Source organism: Urocampus carinirostris, chromosome 14, assembly GCF_059441175.1.
Source record: "Urocampus carinirostris isolate Australia breed hairy pipefish chromosome 14, RoL_Ucar_1.0, whole genome shotgun sequence".
In the NCBI taxonomy this organism is placed as follows: Eukaryota; Metazoa; Chordata; class Actinopteri; order Syngnathiformes; family Syngnathidae; genus Urocampus; species Urocampus carinirostris.
The window spans coordinates 24,424,635-24,444,898 of record NC_142362.1 but is presented as its reverse complement, the minus strand read 5'-3'; the positions used below and the strand labels follow the sequence as shown (position 1 = coordinate 24,444,898).

General features: G+C 39.6%; 1 protein-coding gene across 2 annotated transcripts; it reads left to right on the top strand.

Annotated features, from left to right (window-relative positions):
- Positions 1 to 33: 33 nt before the first annotated feature.
- Positions 34 to 19,930, top strand: senp7 (SUMO specific peptidase 7). Of its 2 annotated transcripts, XM_088353181.1 has the most exons (22): positions 34 to 369; positions 1,128 to 1,215; positions 3,617 to 3,732; positions 5,898 to 6,086; positions 7,064 to 7,170; positions 7,816 to 7,925; positions 9,541 to 9,808; positions 11,165 to 11,301; positions 12,739 to 12,870; positions 12,953 to 12,986; positions 13,105 to 13,326; positions 13,405 to 13,850; positions 14,531 to 14,658; positions 14,794 to 14,910; positions 14,985 to 15,101; positions 15,171 to 15,266; positions 16,516 to 16,709; positions 16,785 to 16,816; positions 16,915 to 16,958; positions 18,254 to 18,322; positions 18,383 to 18,533; positions 19,425 to 19,930. In XM_088353181.1, the coding sequence occupies exons 2-22, from the start codon at positions 1,159 to 1,161 to the stop codon at positions 19,554 to 19,556; spliced, it is 2,898 nt and encodes a 965-aa protein (XP_088209307.1). In that variant the 5' UTR covers positions 34 to 369; positions 1,128 to 1,158; the 3' UTR covers positions 19,557 to 19,930. The 2 variants fall into 2 exon arrangements, with proteins under 2 accessions (XP_088209307.1, XP_088209308.1); XM_088353182.1 differs by lacking the exons at positions 34 to 369; positions 1,128 to 1,215; positions 3,617 to 3,732; ... (1 more) ...; positions 7,064 to 7,170; positions 7,816 to 7,925 and adding an exon at positions 9,074 to 9,199.
- Positions 19,931 to 20,264: the final 334 nt, after the last annotated feature.

Below are 20,264 nucleotides of genomic sequence, written 5' to 3'. Positions count from 1 at the left end.
CGCACTGTTGTCATGTGACCAAATGACGCTGGAAATAGCGAGATGACGTTAAATTCTTCTGTTTTTATGTATTTATTTGTGTACTTATATCAAATATAATTTATCAAATAGTTATAATAGACTATTCAGTAAATATTTACATAAAGATACTGTTTATTGGAGTGCAGTTTCCGGTGATTCCGGATGTCCGTTTGTGTTGCGTGAGTCTTGAAAGGGGTTCCAATTTGCGTTAGCTCTTACGGTAGCTCAAAGTGATGAATATTTTATCGCTTTTGCGCATGGCTCATAGCGTAAAGTGCATGGTTTTGGACAATTACCTTCACATCTTCTATATATCACTGTAAAGCTGAGGTGAAACTCCTGAAAATGGTAATTATTCCCTGTATCTGGTCCTGTGCATCTTTGTTCGAGTGAGCTAGCATCATTACTGGCTCTTTGGGCCAGCGTGGCTAACGGCGGTTTTTATTTCAGATTAAAATATATGTACCGGAAACAAAAGACGGAAAAAATGTCTAGTTTGCTCACACTGGAAAGGCGATTCGATAAAAGATGTAGTTTCAGTTTTTTGGTCAAACTAAACAAGTTAAACAACATGAAAAAACTCAATGATCTAAAGGGTTTTAATGATCTGGCAATTTCGCTTGTGATATCGTATTACTGGGCAGCACGGCGGAGCAGTGGTTAATGCGTGTGCGGCACAGATCTGAAGTCATGAGATCGAACCTCCTGTGTGGAGTTTGCATGTTCTCCCTGTTTTTGCGTGGGTTTCCTCCCACATACCAAAAACATGCATGTCAGGTTAATTGGCCGGTCTAAATTGTCCATAGGTGGGAGTGAGCGAGCGAATTGTCTGTCCCTGTGTGCCCTGTGATTGGCTGGCAACCAGTTCAGTGTGTCCCCTGCCCACTGCCCGAAGATAGCTGGGATGGGCTCCAGCACCCCCCCGACCCTACTGAGGATAAGCGGTGCAGATAATGGATGGATTTCTTATCACTCATTTATTCTGAACTCGATTTCCAGCTTCTCTTTTTTTAAAGACAAAAAAAAACAATAACTGTTTAAACAATATATTAATTACAACCATTACCCAATTGAGCTTGTCTTGCGCATCTTGTTTTGTGTCCTAGTGTTCCTGCTGTGCCGTGCTCTGAGGCAGTCATGATGGACACTCGGAAAGCCATGACCCTACCATCTACAGTTGAAAGGAAGAAGTTGGTAAGCAAACAATGCCAAATCTAGTTAAAGGCAGGACTGTCCAATTCAGAGTTTAAGTATTTTCCACAATTTGCATGGCGGTGCAGAGGTTAGCGTGTCAGCCCCACGGTACAGAGGTCTAGGATTCAATTCTAACTAGCATCCTCTCTTAGTTTCTATGTTCTCCCCATGCTGCTGGGCATTCCGGTTTCTTCCCACTTTCCAAAATATGCATGTCAGGTTGATAGGTGCATCCAAATTGTCCCTAGGTGTGAACTTGCGAGTGAATTGTCTGGCAACAAGCTTTTAAATTTAACTTGCCTTCAGATGTTGGAACTCCGATATATAAAAAAAAAAAAACCTGTTACTTAAAATTCAGATTCATCGATTAGACGAAATAATAATAAACTGAATGATCGATTATGAAAATAATCATTAGTTGCAGCCCTAGTTACTTTCCTTTTTTATGTGGATTATGAAACTTGGGGAAAGTGTTTTCAAATGTCATGTCTTTCAATATGGCGAAAAATGAAAAATATGATTACTATTTTTCATCATAATTTTCCTCGTTTTTTTTTTCACTTATCGGCTTGTAGCTGAAAATAGAAAATCATAAAACCTTGAAATTGCTATCTTATTCTTTAAATTTACTATGCCAAAAACAAATAATGTTACCCCATGGGTGCCCAATAATTTACAAAGACATTCACAATTACGTTTTCAGCAGTTTTGTCCTGTTGACAGATGCACTTCATTATAAACACTGTTTGGCACGTTGTCACCAGGACGACACACTTCAATCGTTGGTGACGTGATTGTGACGCCATTTTAAAGCAGTAGAAGCACCAACGGGTGGTTTGTCCTTGTGATTGGTCCATGCAGCTATGCATTAATATTGGTGACCCATCATTAGTTAACTGGGAAAAATATCTTATGAAGATGCCCATAAATGACCCAGTCTAAACATTGATCCGGAGCAGGACACACTGCAAAAAACTCAACCTAAAAAGCAGCAAAGCATCATGACATTGATAAAGTGTGGAGCAGAAGATGTCCAAGTACCTGTACCTGAATCAGATCTGGAGACTTCTTATGCTATTGTTTACCAGTTTAGGTAATAACACCGGTATGAATAACGCCGTTACATAACCGCATTATCTTTTTCAGTAACGGGGTAATCTTACTAACTTTTTTTGCCGTTACAGTTACTGATGGTCAAAAGCCGTGCGTTATTTGCCCAGCAGAACGCAAACTGCTGCGTGGCCCCCTTGGCACAACGGACGTCGTTTTTAGCGGCGCGGGTTTCCGCTCCGCTCCAAATTGTTCACGTCACGTATATTTCATCATGTCACCATTCAAAATAGCGACTATCATGTACTTATACAGCGATACGAATACAGTATGTACAATGCGCCGAAAGAAAAGGCTCATTGGTGAATGAGGCAGCACCCAACTTGCGTAGTTTGCGAACGAAACGTAAATATTGGAAATGATTACTTTCTCTGATAACTGGTTACTTTTACAATAGTGTAATGCAGTACCCTTAACCCAAGAATGGCCTGGAGACTTGCCAAATACACACCACAGGACATGGTGCCCCTACAACCCTACTGGTTTAGGGATTTGTGAACCATGTACCTGAGAATGATGTATTAGCAGACTAGTTTAAAGTTATTGCTAGTTTGTGCTTATTCTTTTTCTCCAGAACAGTGGGAAGATGACAAAAGTTCAGTAACTTTACTATGTGGATACACAGACTGTTATCAAATCTTGGTGTCCTGGTCAGGAAGAACTTGTACTTTCTTTTAAAGGGCAGCAGGTCGAAAAGGTTATGCGCATAATGTTGCTAATCCTTCAGGATGTCACATAGTCATCTCAAACAGCAATTCGTGTATTCGGGGCTGATCCTCTGAGAGAGTTGTTCCAATTATTCTCCCAGCTGCTTTCACTACTTGCTTGTGGAGAACCACACGAGAGTTTAGATTTCAGCACACTACTGCGGGCACAGATGTAAAAGCTAACCTTCAGAGTTCTGGGGATGTGAGTGGCTTCTTTAGCAATCATGCTCTCAGCCATTGAGGATGAAGAAATTATTGGTTGTAGATTACTGTATTGGTTGTTTTGGGGGGAAAAATGTTTTTTGCCTGTATCTGTATGCTTCAAACCCTGGATGTCAACAAATGAATTGCCTGGTCAGCTCAGAAAATTACGAGTGAAAAAAGTCTACATGACAAAATTCACAATTGGTAATAATTTTTCAGTCACTAAAACCTAGAATACGAGTTTTATATGTATTTTCAATAAGATAAAGCCTGTAACATGGGTGTTAGGGATGATGTGTTGAAATGCATTTGTTATGACTAATGTTGATAATTTTTGAGAACTTATTGGGGTTTTTTTTTGGTTATGTTTTTGTACCCAGGTGTCTTGGTCTCCAATTCTTTGTCACCAAGTTAATAAATCCGATTTAAAGCTCAAAAAGGAATCCAAGGCCTTTGATGACAATCAAGCAAAAATGATCAAAATGGGGATGGCCAGGTATGTATGTCTTTGCATACCTATCCTATCGCAGTTCTAGTAGAAAGATTAAATCTAGTTAAGAAGTTGTACAATTTTGCTGGTTGCTCCTTGACAGAGTACGTTTGTCATTGTGATTTTTGTTCATGTATAAAAAGGAACTTGATATTGGGCTATTCGCTAAGAAATTCCTTCAACTTTTGTTTTGTTCTGGGAACCTACTAGCAGACATTTACTCAAAGTGTAGCACTGTAGCTTGATTTACAACAAGCCACAGCAAAGAGAAATGAGCTCTGTAAAGACTGATGTGATGAATAGGCGTTAAGGTTTTTACTACAGGTACAATGTAGTCTTATTGATCTAGTCTACACTCGGGCTATGGCATAGCCCAGGGGTCAGCAACCTTTTCGGTGAGGAGTGCCACTTTCAAATGTCCTTGTAAATCAGTGTGCCACACCAAGATTAATGACTCGCATAACATTTTTTTAATATCCAACAGAGCTGTCATTTTACACCAGTCCAAATATACAACATGGATAGACATTTTAATCGTATAATTTCTATTTTGAGGATTAGACCCCACAGTTGTTTACATCATTGTTATGAATGAATGAATGAAAACTTTATTTCGAACATTAAAATAAAAACAGGATAAAAACAATGAGTCAACAACAAAATGATATAACTCAGTGTTTTTCAAGCCTTTTTGAACCAAGGTACACTTATTTATAAAAAAAGTTCTGAAGCAGAAATATGAACTTGTTCCTGACTCTAGCCACCTCCCACTAGGGGGATATGGCTCCGGTGTATATATATATATATATATATATATATATATATATATATATATATATATATAATTTTATTATATGAGCGTAACAGTAACCTTTACCCTAATACCAAAACTAATTCTTCCACGAATCCTAATTCCTAACTTTTACCCTAGCCCTAGCCCAAACAAGTCCGTCAAACAAGTTGTCAAATATTTCACTGTACTACCGCATAAGCAGATAATTAGTATACAAAAAGAAGCAAATAATACTTAAAATAAAAAAGAATGATGTGCTTTATGTTTTTATTTTTTACAGCGCAATTTTAAACCGCTTTGTTAAACAAATTGAGTTATTGAATGTACTGTGCTACCTCAACAGCAGATAATTGGTCCATAAAAAGTATATAAAAAAATCTGTAGCCATTTACTTATATGGATGACTATTACTGTTCCTCGTCTGAAGATAGCAAAAATACTGAATAATGGCCTGATTTTTGGAAAGATAAAATTGGGCAAATTCCAGCGGCACACTAGACAAGGTCACACGGCACACTAATGTGCCCCGGCACATTGGTTGAAAAACACTGGTATAACTGACCAATTTATCTTCCACTATTCTTGTTCATCAATCAACTAAAAAAAGGAATGTGAATAACAAGTGGAAAGGCTTGTAGCCATCCATGACTTCAACTTTTTGCCACAAGAATTAACCAGAATCAGCCATTTTCCCAATCAAAAACAAGTGCTATGGACAGCTACCATACCATTCATCAATTATATCTTCTTGTTGAAAATATCAAAACTTGAAATAACAGCAGCTAAGCAGAAGGCACGCGCGCACACACACGCACACACGTGCGCTTCTTTAATATATACGCCATCAGTAAATGGTTTTCCGTGCTTTGCTTTGCAGTGAGCAATTTATAACTTCTGTTTTTAGCAGTGAAAATGTTTTCAGGGTCTGTGTTTGTTTGCTGTACCTGGACACTGCGCGTTTTAATGTCTCCGCCTTGGCAGACTTGTCTTTGAATTTAAGTTCATGTTTCCTCTTGTAATGACGTTTAACACTTGATGCGCAAGATACAACGCTCTCTGGGCATAATGCACAAAACACCACGGTCATTTTTGCCACAAAGCCCCAGTCATCTGTCCACGAATGCGATGTTTTCGCTCGAGGAGCCGTCATGATTCGTTCATTTATCACGCGCGTGTTTGGTTGGCTGGGTTAAAACACGGATCTCTCCTCTGCGAGGCGCCGCACAAGCACACACTGACACAAAACCTACCTAAAGTCTAACGTAAAGCCTCTAAATAAGACGGCACGCAACTGAAAATGTCTAAATTTCAGGTAAAAATGCACATTTTTAAAGTATAATCATTATTATTTTGCCGTATCATCTGTTTTATTTCACAGAACGAGGGTTTGTCTTGTCCTGACGGATGTGTTAAAGACAGAGGCCGGCAAAGCTTTTTTACACAAGCGTCAGGCTCACGCTTGTGGAAAGAAAGCACCAATAGTAAGCCGTCGAGGCCGGCCACCCAAGAACAGGAGCATCGCAACTCCAGAATATGTCCAGAAACCCACACCCTCATCCCTAAAAAGGTATCACCACATTTTAACAGGGAACCTTTTAAACTTAAAATCTGGGGACATTACAGTAATCCGTCGGTTATTGCTGTTTATGAGGTCCAGAACATTTTTTGAAACGTGAAATCCGTAGTAGCCTCACACCTTCATAAAAGACCCTAAGGGTCAAACACACCTCGAGATGACGTTTTTTTCTGACTGAAGAGCACACGATTGTAACAAAACAACAATCATAGATCTATAAATAAAAACACAGAATTGCAGCTGAATAAATGGTCTTTTTTGTTTAAGTTGAAAATTCAAGGTTTTTTTGTCATTATACAAAGGTACAAATGTATTTATACATTATGGCAGTGAATGAGTTAACAACACAGTTGTCAACAGATATGTTGTCAACATATTTTGGGATCATAATTTGGTACATTTATGTATACTTGAAGCTTTAAATTAGGGCATTTATAATCACTCCACTGCTTGTTTCAATTGATTTACAATTTATAATTGTTGCTATTTGTTTACACTGAGGACAAAAAACTGCATAGTACCACACCACCCAGTGTTTTACTGAGCATGGTAATATATTTGGTAATGTACACTGAAAATGATACGTTTTCCTAATGGGTGATTTTGTTCATATATTTTTTGTAATGTAACTTCTTCTGACTTTTTTTTTCAATACAATCGTTTGAGGTGAAATATATCTTTTAGTTTTCATTTTATGGTATAAAATATATTTTAAATGCAGCAAAAGTAGCCTCTCCTAATAATCTCGGGGTAACACTTGTACTCCCCCAACTCCTCTTGACCCCGAAACACCCCACAGATAACAGGAGGGATGTGCCAAATGTCACACTCAGATTCCAGTCTTCAATTGTACTTGTGGTATTGTAAACTTGTTATACTTAAAGTTTAGGGACCTCAATTATTCTTTTTGTCAATCCCACTGTGAAGTCATCTTGTAAAACTATGAGGACCCGGTTTTGTGTCTGCAGGTCAAGCTCCCCGAAGAGGTTATCTCACGTTGACCGAACCAATGCAAATAAAAATGTAGAGAAGACCGTCCATGACAGTGCAAATGGGGAGGACTACGGAGTTGTTGGTAGGTAACACGGACCGTAAAACAGTATTCCCATGCTTCTTAACAATGTGTTTATTGTGGATTCACTTAAAATCACCATAACTCAATCTGTTGCAGTTAAATATTTTAGCTTTTTTCTTATTTTTACAGTTATTTATCATTGTTTCATGTTTGTACAAACTATTTAAATTGATATGTTTTGTGCTATTTTTACATGTATTTACAATACAAACATTTTCTGCCAGATTAGGTGTGTGTTGGGGATGATTTCTTATGATCTGGAATTAAAAAATAAATTTATGTGGGATTCTGGCATCAAGGAAATGGTAAAACGTAATGGAACACTGTTCACATTCATCTTGTAATAAACGTCATTCTAATTATTTGTTTTAACCAATTTATTACTGTATCGCGGTTTACATTTCCTCTATATACGTCCCCTATCAAAAAATGCCTGGAATCTAGCCTACTAGTATTTTGTTTGAATGTAGCCATTTCTGCAACACATTTGCCAACCTTTTTAACGAACAGTTTACAAATACTCAAAGTGGCAGTTATTTGGTCGAAATGCCCATTCAAGATGTGCATTTTTCTTGCCCTACTTTCATGACAATGCATAAGTCCATGCGGCAATCAGGTTGTCAGTGCTTTGTGTTTTGTCTACAGATTGTGGCTTGTCTTTAAGCTGGGAGCCAGCGGAGGATGCTGTTGATGACGCTGACGAATTTCCCCCAACCCCCATCAAGGTCATTGGGACTCCAAAAAAACATTTTGTGGTGAGGGACTGTCAAAAATTGCAATATTCGTGACTGTACCTGTCAGTTCACATCAGACTGAATTTGTAATAGCTCATCCCTGCCCTTACCACCACAGATGCACCTCCTTTTTGGTTCAAATCTTGCAATCATCTATAAATGATGTATTTGATAAAAGAATCGTGCTTGTTACATGGTATTTGCTGGCATTATTTTCTCTCACTCATCCAATTTCACTTGTACGAAGTCAGGCATATACCGTAAAATTCGGGAAGCGGGTCGCTCTCGTACTCTGCTTGTGATCCGAACACGGAAGTGGATCTTCCGTAGCGAGCGCTGGCGGTGTCAGGGACGGGAAAACTGGTCGGTAGCCGGGACTGGAGAGCAAAAAAGTGGCTGGGGTCGGAAATTAGTCGTAAGCCAGAACGGGAGAGTAGACGTGGTCGAGATCAAAAACGGGTTGTAAATCGGGACGGGAGAGCAGACATGGTCGAGATCGAAACGGGTTGTAGCCAGAGAGAAACGGGAGCAAAAACGGGACAGGCGGGTGTCAGGGGTCGAAAAAAGGCATGCCTTGAAAAACAGGTTTGCAGACGGACTGAAAACTGGGGTTTGACAGAACAGGGGTTAAATAGTGGGGAAGCCAATCTGTCATCAAGCTGCAGCTGGCGCCACACGGGCGCGGCCAATTGGGCGCCATGGCAACCATGACACCTGATTATAAGCAGCACCCAGTACATCTTTAAAGGAAAACACATTTTGTACATACATAAGCAGCACCTGGCATGTGCCCACATTGAAACATAATTTGTGTCTGTATGATGTCACCAGTTACTGAAATTTGAAATATCATTGAATAGCTTAAAATCTTGGAATTCAAGATATGATGACTTTTTCAAAATATACTCATCAGAGAAACATCACAATCACTCTGCCTATTTAGATTCAGCTTTCTTATTGGTGTATAATTTCTGTGAGTTATTATACTAGTACTCTCTGAGTAGGCACCGTTGACTGACGATATGCTTGCCTTAACGGCTAGTTGAGACAATTAATCTAAGGCAGGAGTAGGCAAATCCGGTCCTCAGGGGCTTCGTGTCCTCCATGTTTTTGGATTCTCTCTGCTCCAATACAAGTGATCCAATCACTGGGATTTCAATCAAGCTGATGCACAGCTTGCTAATGAGTTGATAATTTCTTGGACAACAGAAACCTTCCTAAACATGCAGGACATGCTGCCTTTGAGGACTGGGTTCCTCATCCCTGAACTAAGGCCTTTTTACACATTACTAGACGTAGGCAGAATCTCAACAAAATCTTTCATTGTGTGAGGGAACAAGGACTGATTGCTGTTTTTTCTTTACATGTGTGTTTATAAAAAAGATCTACTTACAGGGAAAGCCTAATTGTTATCTCTGGTTGTCTGCTATGCGAGCACAGTGGTATTGTTGTTGATGTGCTGGAAACAATGTAAAGTTTAAACAGTTAAGTACTGTACAGCACTGCGATCTTCATTTATTTCCTTCCAGAAATGATGATTGAACCTGGTCAGGAAAAATGTTATACTTCCTGATAAATCAATTTAATTTCAAGTTGCAATTGAAGACTAAAAGCTGTTTGTGTTCTCTGTGAGTAGAAGAGAAAAAGAAAGGCTGGCCGATGGACCAAGTGCAACGGAACAAGCAACCCGAAACGGCAGCGAGAAAGTGTGCTTCGCCTTACTGGAGACGGTCGACGGGACGAAGAACTGGGACTGATCAGTCTGATTGAACCCGGAGAAGACTGTGAAGCAGACAGCAATGTAGTCGACAACCCTAGGGAGTCATTGGATATCAATGGCAGCCCAAGTTGCAGCCGGATACACACTCATGACAATTCATCTCCAGGCGTCACTGAACAGCCTAGTGAGTACACACATAAATTATTAGAATTTATTTTACAATATACTGGTTCGTGGTTCATTGTTTCCTTAATAGAAGCAAAAAACCTTTTACTAGCCAATTCTCATAACTGCACCTCATTTAAAATGTAATATAGCTCGTTGAGTGCTTGATTAACTAAATCAGTCGTTAAATTTCAACAACCATTTTAAGAGTGTGATTTAAGCAGTTAAGATGACTGACAGTCTAGCTAGTTAATTAAGGACAAGGTATTCTAGGACCTGTGAAATCGGAAGCCACAAAGGATGTTTCTACTTTCAGTTGTAATGTCTTGAGTCTTTTTGACTTTTGACCTTGCAACAAAGAGTAGTTGTTAGTCCTTCTCGTTTCGCTATATATGACGTTTTCCATTGGATAAAGCCATTAAAGTTATTCCCAAACAGATATTTTTTCAATTAGGCACAGACCATGTGGTGTTCCTGTTTTGTCTGCCCACCGTGTGTTGTTTGGGCCGTTAGCCTGGCATTAGTGCCGGTTTTGCCATCTACCTTGGTTTGTCTATTCCAAGCTGGCTTTGCATTTGTTGCAATAGTCATTGCTGCATTTCGTTGTTGGTTCCGGTTAGCCTGGCTGCTCACTGCATGGTTTTTGGTCAGCCAACCTCGCTTTTTCTCCACCAAGGCTGTCGGCGCCTTTCATTGATCTCTCCTCGCAAGCCCCTCCGTTAGCCCTCTGTTTGTTGTTTTTGCGAATTCCCCCTTTTTTGGCTGATTGCTCTTTGTTATAACATTACTGCATCCACCTGTTATGACAGAATTCCATAGGCGTTACCCTCCTCTTTCACTAGTTGACACTTAAAACAATATGGTGACTGGCTTGCTGGGGTGCTGGTGTTTCTTCAATGTAGTCACTGCTCAGGATAAAAAAGGCAAGACATGTTGTCTCAAAATGCATTACACTGGAATAGTTCTAATATACAGATGAAATATCATTAAGGGTTGGAATTGGGGGGTTTGGTCGCCTAATGACTCCCAACACAGCATTTGGGTCTAAAATGGCTGCGCCCTGTTTGGCTGCGGCTGCATAGGCTCGCTACAGTTTGACTGTACGGGTCAGGTGTATCGACATTTCGTTCTGTGTGCATGGTTACAAAGAATGACAATAAAAGTAAATTATTCTTCTATATATATCTTATGCAAAAAGTATGTACTCTTTTCTCACATTTTGCATGTTGAAGAATTTGGTATCCTCTTTAAGAAAGCATTTTGTTCTCCCTCAAGATGTTTGTGTTGCAATGTAATTTGTGCATAACTGGTTGTTTGGTTGCTTTTTAAAGTTATATTATATATGTATAACTTTTTGAAATCCTTTTTCTGTTAGTTATTCTCTCCAGTGATGATGAAGAAAGCGGCAACGTTATCCGACGCAGAGTTCGACCCGCTCGTACACTGTTCTTGGCAGACGATGCCAAAAGAGTGTCCAAAGTACCTGAAGGCACTGACATGCAGAATGTGGAGGTGGGCTGAATATCTTTCTCAGAATCCCATTTGAATATGTAAAGGTACACTTGCATAAGCATAAATGATAAAATATGGTTGTTGAAAATATTTCTGCTTCAGCATACCTCGGCACATGTGCTACAACTTCGCTATTGAAATTTCTTGAGAAATAAATAATGATAATGTTTTAATGTTAAAAAACAAATTAACTTTCAATTTATTTTTTCACATTTTGTTTTGGAATTATGACAGGAAAATCCTGGACATCACAGAAGGGGCATTGTTTGAATTGATAAAACTAGAAATGAGCTCTCATACTCAGTGGTAGCTGTTGTTTCAGTGGTAGCTGTTGTTTATGCAACCGATATGTCCAGTAGGGGGAGCTTTAGTAACGTTTTTCCGTTATAGTTAGCAACCTTTTCTGTATCACAGACCAGGTCAATATCTGACTATTCTCTCCTGGCCAGGTCCAATAATGACTATTAATTATTAGCCCAAATTCCCTGTTAATCACTTTACCACCGGGTATCTAGATGACATCAGAAGAGGCATTATATTTTCTCATCATCACACTATTGACTGTACCACGTTGCACAGGTTTTTTTTTTTTTTGGCTGATCTCTTTCCACAATGCTCCATTACAACGTTGTACAAAATGGTACAGTGAGTAAAAATAGTGTGATAATGAGATAAAATGTAATGCCTTTTCCTTTTTCTGTACAGCCCATTGAGACTTGACTAAGGGCTATACAAATAAACTTGACTTGTTCAGGTTCAATTACAGTTGCATCCAATGCTTAGCAAATGCTGTCAGTGATATTGGCGACTGATCAATCATTGCTCAATGACTGTGATACTATTGTAAAACCTTGCTATAATGTACACCCAAATTTAGTTTTTCGAGGAGGCTAGAAGAATTACTTGTATACAGGAATAAATTCGGTAGAATCAAAAAATACGGAAACTTTTTATTTATTTCTGTGCGACCCGGTACCAATTGATCCATGGCCTAGTGCCGGCTCAGTGATTTCCGTCAACTGATATAACTGATTAGAACTGCGTTTTTACTCACCAGTCTAATAATTGTGTAACGTAACATTGATGCTTAATTATGTAAGAAATTGCAAATCTATTTTGGCCCTGTGTTTAAAATTTTCCTTGTGTACTTACTGGCAGGGTGTCAAGAATTTTAAAAATATTTTTATTTCTAACATGGCAGGTCGATTTGCAAGTTGAAATTGTCCTTTGAATAAGTGTGAGGTAATGGTTGTCGGTCTCTGCCCTGCAATTGGCTGGCAACCAATCCAGGGTGTCCCCTGCTCCACTGCCCCGCTGGGATGGGCTCCAGTTTCCCAGCGACCACCCCCCCCCCCCCCTCCCCGAGGACAAGCATCTGGAAAATAAATGAATGGTGTAGATATTAACGATTACGCCTGTTCATTTTTTCCTCTTCAGGTGTTGCACGTGGTTGTTGGTGAGCCGGCGTCAGTTTCTCCAACCCCCCAAATTGACAACTCTTGCCTAGGTGTTACTTTCACCTCCATGTTTTGTGGAGGATTCCAAGCAGAGGCCAATGGAAAGCTCCTGGTAAATGATAATCCAGATGATTTTGTCATTATGGTCTTTGTATCAAAATGACTGTCATGTAAATCTTTTCCTCTTTTGACAGGTATCAAACCAAAATATAATCATACCTTTGAAAGGTAATGAGTTTTCGTTCAAAAGTAGTCTTTTTCTTTTAGAAAGTGTGTATTCCAAACTTGCAGCTAATTTTCTAATGCAAACATCCAAATTGCGATTCTGCATTCACCCCAATCTCAGACTCGTGCCACCACGGTGAAGTGACTTTGATATTGGAGCGCGTAACGCTGAGGAGATACAGCATTTGGGAGCAGGAGGAACTGGAAACCAGAGGGCTCAGCTGGGTGTCAAGTCCCGAGCCTTGCGCTTTTATTTTGTTTTGTGTTACACAAAGTGCAGCAGTGACTGTCCAAAGCAAGCTCCTCTCCCTGTGTACTCAAGACGGGGAACCACCCGGCACTGGTAAGACAAACACAAGCTAATAAAAATCCTGCCTGCTCCAGAACAATTGTCTGTTTCTTATTGTTTTTGTTCCTTTAGAAAGCCCGAGTCCTTTCCTGGTACTGACGCTCGCGGACCCTCTGCATGGCATGGAAGGAACTTTATTGCAATCTGTCTTTGAAATAGACTGTCTCAACTCTCTGTCAAATGAAGAAAGCAATACAGACCCACTTGATCTGAAAAACTTCATCAGTCCGTGTCTTTCATTAGATGAATGTTTGGAGCTGATTAATTTGAGTGGCCAAGATCCCCTCCTACTGCAGATGCTCAGCCTGGATTCGTCCACTTCCGACCTTGAGCAAAGGAGTTTGTGCTCTGATTTGGACGTGGATACGCTGTCTGAGACAGCACCAGATGCAGCGGACTCATTTTCACTGCATATTTTGCATCACCATGAACAGGAGAAAAGTCCCATGCATCAGCAGGATTCTGAAGTGGATCTTGGATTGCAACACAGCTCAGATGAGGGTCAGAGTAGTCAAGGGGTATGAAACCGTGTCGAGTTGATTTTTATTCAATGTTTCCCTTTTAAATTGTGAATTTCCCTGCGGGGATGAATAAAGTATCTATTTATCTAAATAGATTCGCAAAAATATATTCTTTTCATGAGTCAATATACCGATAATGAAAAATCAGGTTAGGCATTTTATCAAGTTTGATTTCATTTCTGAATTAAATAATTAGAGGAACGGTAGTAATATATCTGGACTTTTTTTGTTGCTAATGAATGGTGAAATGAAGTGAATGATACACAGCAGAGTATGTTTATTAATTGTCCTGGTTTGCACAAAGCCAAAATGCCCACTTGGAAGGGTTCTAATTTTTGACGAGATGCCCAAATCACTGTAATAACAAATTGACTAGATAGACTTTTGTCAAAAGACTAATCCCCCAAACTTTGACATACCCACTACTCTGGTACCCCTGATTATTTGAAATGAGTGACTGATAAACCATATGCAATTATAATGAGTCATCGGCTCAATTCGTAGATGCCCTAGTTTCACACAACCACAAGGAACATGGTTGCCAACCAAAACGGCACCACCAGTCAAAACCTATTAAAAGATCCAGTCTGGAGTCTTATTGACCCACTACTATCCTCTCCGTAGGAGCCAAATAGACAATTTGAGAGAAAAAAATGTCATATCTCACTGTTTTACAGGAGGATCAAATGGCAGGGACACCTCTGTACACACTTTGTCAGCGTAGAACTGCAGGTGCATACACAGTGACCATGTGTCAACCAGATTCCTCTTGGGTTAAATACAAACATCAAGGCCTGACCCACCGGTGAGTCTCAGGAATCAATGAATCAGAATGAAGCTAAAATATTTCTGTAAGTTTGTTGGGTTGCAATTCACTCCTAAACACCTGAAGGTAGAATAATTTAAAGAAATTTTCACATTTGTTTCAACATGTGTTTAGGTTGATCCAGTTTCCTCCACCGCCACTCAAAGGTGGAATCACCGTGACCATGGAAGACCTTCAGTGTCTGGACAGCGGCCAATACCTCAATGATGTCATCATCGATTTTTACCTTAAGTTAGTGAAGCGATGCTTTAAAATAAACGCCTTCGGTTGCTTACTCATGGTTGACATGTGTGCTCTCTTCGTAGATACCTCCTTCAGAACTCTAAGCGAGAAGTTGTGGAGCGCTCGCATGTCTTCAGCAGCTTCTTCTATAAGCAACTCACTCGAAGAGACAATGCCAGTGAGGGCAATGTCACAGAATTGTGAGTCTTTCTTGATATGGAAAAAACTGTAAAAGCTGCTTTTCATAAATTCTTCTTCCGGATGTTCAGCGGTCAGCGGCAGAAGCGGCACCAAAGAGTAAAGACGTGGACACGTCACGTGGACATATTTGAAAAGGACTTCCTTTTTGTTCCGGTCAACCAAGAGTAAGTTTACATTCATGTAAAAAGCTGCTTAACACAAGTTAGAAGTCCTAGAAGTCCTTCATTTAGAAGAGGTAAAGGAATGGAATTGCAGTGAAAAAATATGTGTTTTTATTGAATAACTTGAAAAAACAACTTGGTCGAAAATAATAGCATATTATCATTCAAGATTTGACCACTAATTGACTAGAACTCCCTCTAAATGGAAAATCAAAGTTCTTGCGCAAAAATAAGACTTAATCAACATGCTCTGCTGTTAGAATGCTCCGCTGAGCTTTAACAATGTCACCAGCAGTGGAGAACTTGCTATCAGCAGTCACACTTGTATCTGGCACACATAAGTTGCTTTGCCAGGAGCAGATGCTAAATGTGATGACATTTTCACCAGTCTAATGGTTTCTCAGACAGTGAGAGAGACGCAGCTTTACTGTAAGCTTTAAGCTCCTCCTATGCTCTGTCAAAAAACGGATATGACGTCACAAAAGTTGATTCTGGGGAAGAAACGTCGATTTTAAAAAGCGCCAAAATAAAATCCTGATTATACATATGAAATTATATTTTTGTCCTAACCCTACTGGATAATAAACAGATAGATAGCCTTATTTAACTACCCTGGTCATATCCCTCGAGAGGGGTGACCGACTGCAAGACAAACTCATACAAAACAAAGAAAAAAAGTAGCAAAAAGCACACAAACATTTTTGGACCATGGCCAACCCAAATACCCAAACAAGTTAAGCAACTCGGCACCCAAGTCGGTCATGCTTTCGTCCCTCCAGATAAAACAGGACACAAGAAAGCGGCCATGTCACTCGGGTCAGGGTGACACAACACTCGTCTGTTCAACAGCAGGGCCCGACAGCTTACACTGGTTTACCCCTGCCACGTTGTACAGGTGCCCTTCCTATTGTCCTGTGGTAAGTGGCCATCTCCCCCTTGGAGGTGTGAGAATTCTCCCACCGTGGTCCGCTGCGTGTCGTAAGAGGCGACTAAAGTGGAGGGAGCAAGGGTACTGGGGATCATCTCCTTTCTATCTCTACTCCCTAAGAGACAGCAGGGCAAAGAAAGGGGGGCGGAAGCCCGAAAGGTCTCGCAAACCCTAGTTATAGGGTCACTAAATGTGAGAGGATGTGGAAGTAAAGCGACTGAGTGGAAGAAAGAGATCAGAAGGATGATGACTAAAAAGGAAGGTTGTTGTGTTAGCCTTGAGTGAAACAAATAAATATGGCTAATATTCATTTATTATCCCAAGAGCTCACTGGTATCTGGTGATTATCTGCTTCCCTGGACTGGAGGAGCCAAGGTGGGAACCCTGGGCCGAGAGAAGTCAAAACGGGACTGACGAGTCACTGGAGGAGGAGGAATCTGAAGGCTCCGGAAGCTCAAATGATACCAACCCGGCTCCACTCAAGTTGACCTTGAGCAACAGTGTGGACACACCATGTGGTCTGTGACATGAAGTCGGTCATCTATATGATCTGAATAAATATAAATGATCTAATTGACCTCTTCTCAATGCAGGGAAAGAATCAACAAAATCTTCTCGTCAAGTGGTGAGTGCCAAATTGTTATTTTACAGAAGGCTCCATCCAGTCTTTGGAGAAAGTATTCAAGTTGTTTATTCTTAAAATATGTTTCTCTTTCTCAATAGAACTACACTGAGAAAACCTGCCATAGAAAGTTGGTATCAAAGAGGTGAGTCAGCACAGATTTTCCGCCTTACTCAATATGAACTCTTTCTATTGTAATTAGCAATGTTGAGTGGATAACTGAAAAAAAAAATCTTAGTAACAGTTATATGGTTATTAGCTACTTCTTTTAAAAAGTAACTCAGTATGTGTACTAACTACTTAATTTACGAAGTAACTGTTACCAGCCAAATTACTGACACCAAAAAGTAGCATGTGACGCACGTGACTCTGAAATAAACTACAAATTACTGTGAAGCCAACGCCCTAAAACCGCTTTAAAGTAGCCAAATAGTTAAATAAATTGAAGAAAACATGTACACTAACCTTTGGAAGCAGTGAAGTCTTTATATTTCTTGTCTTTTGCAAACTTGAGAGCTTCCAACCGAGCACTTAGCCGAGACACTCTATATCAGTTTTGCCTCTGGGCTTAAAACCACTCTAAGATCTCTTTTTCCTATTCTGGGTACTCTCGAGAAATTTCATTTTGTTTCCAGGCTTGGTGTATTGCAAAAATAATTTTACAAATGAAAATATTAAAACTTGTAACACAGTTGCCGTAAATTCTGAGCTTACATTTTCCCCATCTATCTTCGGTTAGTTTGTTTTTCCTTTTTACGCCATGCCCCCCCTCCAACCGGATATGTGCATTCAAACTGACCCCCGGATTTGAGTAATTTTTTTAGTTGTAAATCTGGCTTGGATGCGAGTATATACGATAGGGCGGAGAAATTCAGAGTCCACACACTCTGGGGTGGCGCCAGGATACCTGTATTTGGTTGTACTTTGTATATAGGTAATAAACACTCTCACCCTTCAAGTGATGATGTGAGCAGATCGAGGGGTGGTCTGTGACATCAAGGGAGATGCACAAATATTCAGCACTTGGACATTGTAATACAACTGCATTTGATGAGTAGCAGATTAATGTAGTGATGCACCATGTAGTAACAACAGTAGTCCCAGCTCTTCCGGTTATATGTCGAAGTGCCTTTGGGCAAGACACTGAATCCCCAATGCCCCCAATAAGCAGGCGCCTTGCATGGCTGACTCCCTATTGGTGTGTGAGTATGAATGGGTAAGTGTGAAGCACATTGTAAAGTGCTTTGAGAGGTCTACATTGACTTGAAAAGCGCTATATAAATGCAGACCATTTACCATTTAGAGTCAGAAATGTTTTATTAACAACGTGTTGCAGTACTCGTCACCAAGAAAAGTGATCAAGTTCCAGGAATATATCCCTCCTTAAGTATTAATCCCACCACTGGCAATCAGTGACCCCTTTTTTTTTTCTTTTTTCAGGCCTTGCATTCTCATCATGGACTCCCTCAAATTGTCTCTTCACGAGCGCATCTTCAAACTCTTGCGAGAGTAAGTCATTGTTGTGTCTATGATGAAGACGCTCACACAGTGACCGTTTGATACATTCAGATACCTGCAGTCAGAATGGGAAGCGCGACGCGGCACCACTCGCGACTTCGGTCCGGACCAGATGACAAATTCCCACTGTAAAGTTCCCCTGCAGGACAACAGCAGCGACTGCGGTCTCTACCTCCTGCAATATGTGGAGAGTTTTCTCAAGGTAGAAATTAAATCCATTTGTTTTTGTCTCTTAACGTAATGAATTAAGTTAATTCAAGCACGGCACTAAAAAAAGAGCATCAACCACTAATTGACAAAGGAACAAAAAAATATTTGCTCAAAAAACACAAACAATATCATTTTTATCATGAGTAAACCTGTGGCCAAAGGGTGTTGGGTAAAGCCAAAGCTTTTAAGTGCCCACCCCCGCTAGATTTTTTTTCCTTGAATAGAAGACATATTAAAAATCAAAATGTGAAAACAGAGCTCGACCCCACAAAGGAAAATTAAAAAAAAACAAGGAATTGACATTTCCAACTTCTAATAGTATTTCTGGTGACTTGTAAAGCATAGAATACACAAAATCCAAATGTATTTATCCTGGGTATATTTATCCTTTATTTTTCATTTATTTATCATATTATAACCTTTGTTTTTGATTCATTAAATAATGGTTTGTTTTTAATCATTCTTTTACTTAAAGTTCTACGGTAATTTCTGCCTGCAATTCCTGTAGATTTGTTCCCGAGGCTAATGTTGTAGTGTCGTCAGCAAACAGAATTTATTTTAATTTCGATTATATATGTCATTTATGTACAATAAAACAATAGAGGTCCTAAAACAGACCCTTGCGGGACTCCACAGCTAATGCTCAAAAGACTTGAATTGCGAGAAGATTTTACCCAGTGATAAGCAATTCCTCTTATCCAGTATTACTGTAGCTTTTGAAGTAGTATATTGTGATTTATTGTGTCAAAAGCTTGAAACTACGACAGAAGGAATATAGATCAATAAATGCTAAAGCCGTAGAATGTTGAAGCCTATTAAATGGTCAAGTGCTACTGACTAAAGACGAACTCTCCCAAATTAGATACATTTTCTCTGCTTCCAGGACCCCATAGTGCACTTTGACCTGCCGCTACAACTGCAATGCTGGTTTCCGCGGCGACAGGTGCGCAGGAAGAGAGACGAAATCCGGGACCTTGTGCTGCATCTGTGGAAACAGCAGATGAGCAAAAAATGAAAGTCCTCCCTGGTATTGACGCTGCTTGCCCAGGAATCAGGGTTTGCTTGGACTGAGCAAAGGATTTGCGTTTGAACTCAGACTCTTGGGAACCGCAACTCCATCCGTCAATTTAAGTGACGACACAACTGACTGATCGCTAGTTACTTTTTCAATGAAATGTTTAATGCATTTTGTTTTAGTGTTCACTCTAGTGTTTTCTTTTTTTTTTTTTTTTTATAAATGTTATACTATTGTTTATTTTTTTATAAATATTATTCTGTTTAGTTCATTTCTACACAAAAATAGTACTCGGGCGAAAAAGTGTCCTGAAGTGCTTACAATTTCCTAATAGGACATGTGCAACAAAAATAAATGTGCTGATTGGTAACTAATTTAAGAATTCCATTCATTATGACATTTTGCTTCTCTTACAATCAGGATTTGTACAGGTGCTTGAAATCTTTGAAATGCTTGAATTTTACCGCTGTGTTTTCAAGATTTGAAAAGTGCTTGTAAATGCTTGAAATTGTTGCTATGTTTCTCAGAAGTCTGATTCGACAGACAACCCATTAAATGAAGAAAAATAAAACCAGTTGGCTTAAAAATGACACACATCTTAGTTCACACATAAGTAAAAAGTTAAAATAATTGACATTCCTTCCTTTACAGTTTGACGGCATTGAGTGGTGTCAGTAAGAAAAAGAGGAAAATTCTATACGACAGCAG

Bases quoted from the DNA above. Each gene is read 5' to 3' on its own strand.
- senp7 (XM_088353181.1), top strand. From the start codon at position 1,159: ATGATGGACACTCGGAAAGCCATGACCCTACCATCTACAGTTGAAAGG. The intron at 7,171-7,815 runs GTAGGTAACACG...TTTTGTCTACAG, and splicing joins GGAGGACTACGGAGTTGTTG to ATTGTGGCTTGTCTTTAAGC. The intron at 15,267-16,515 runs GTAAGTTTACAT...TATTATCCCAAG, and splicing joins TTTGTTCCGGTCAACCAAGA to AGCTCACTGGTATCTGGTGA.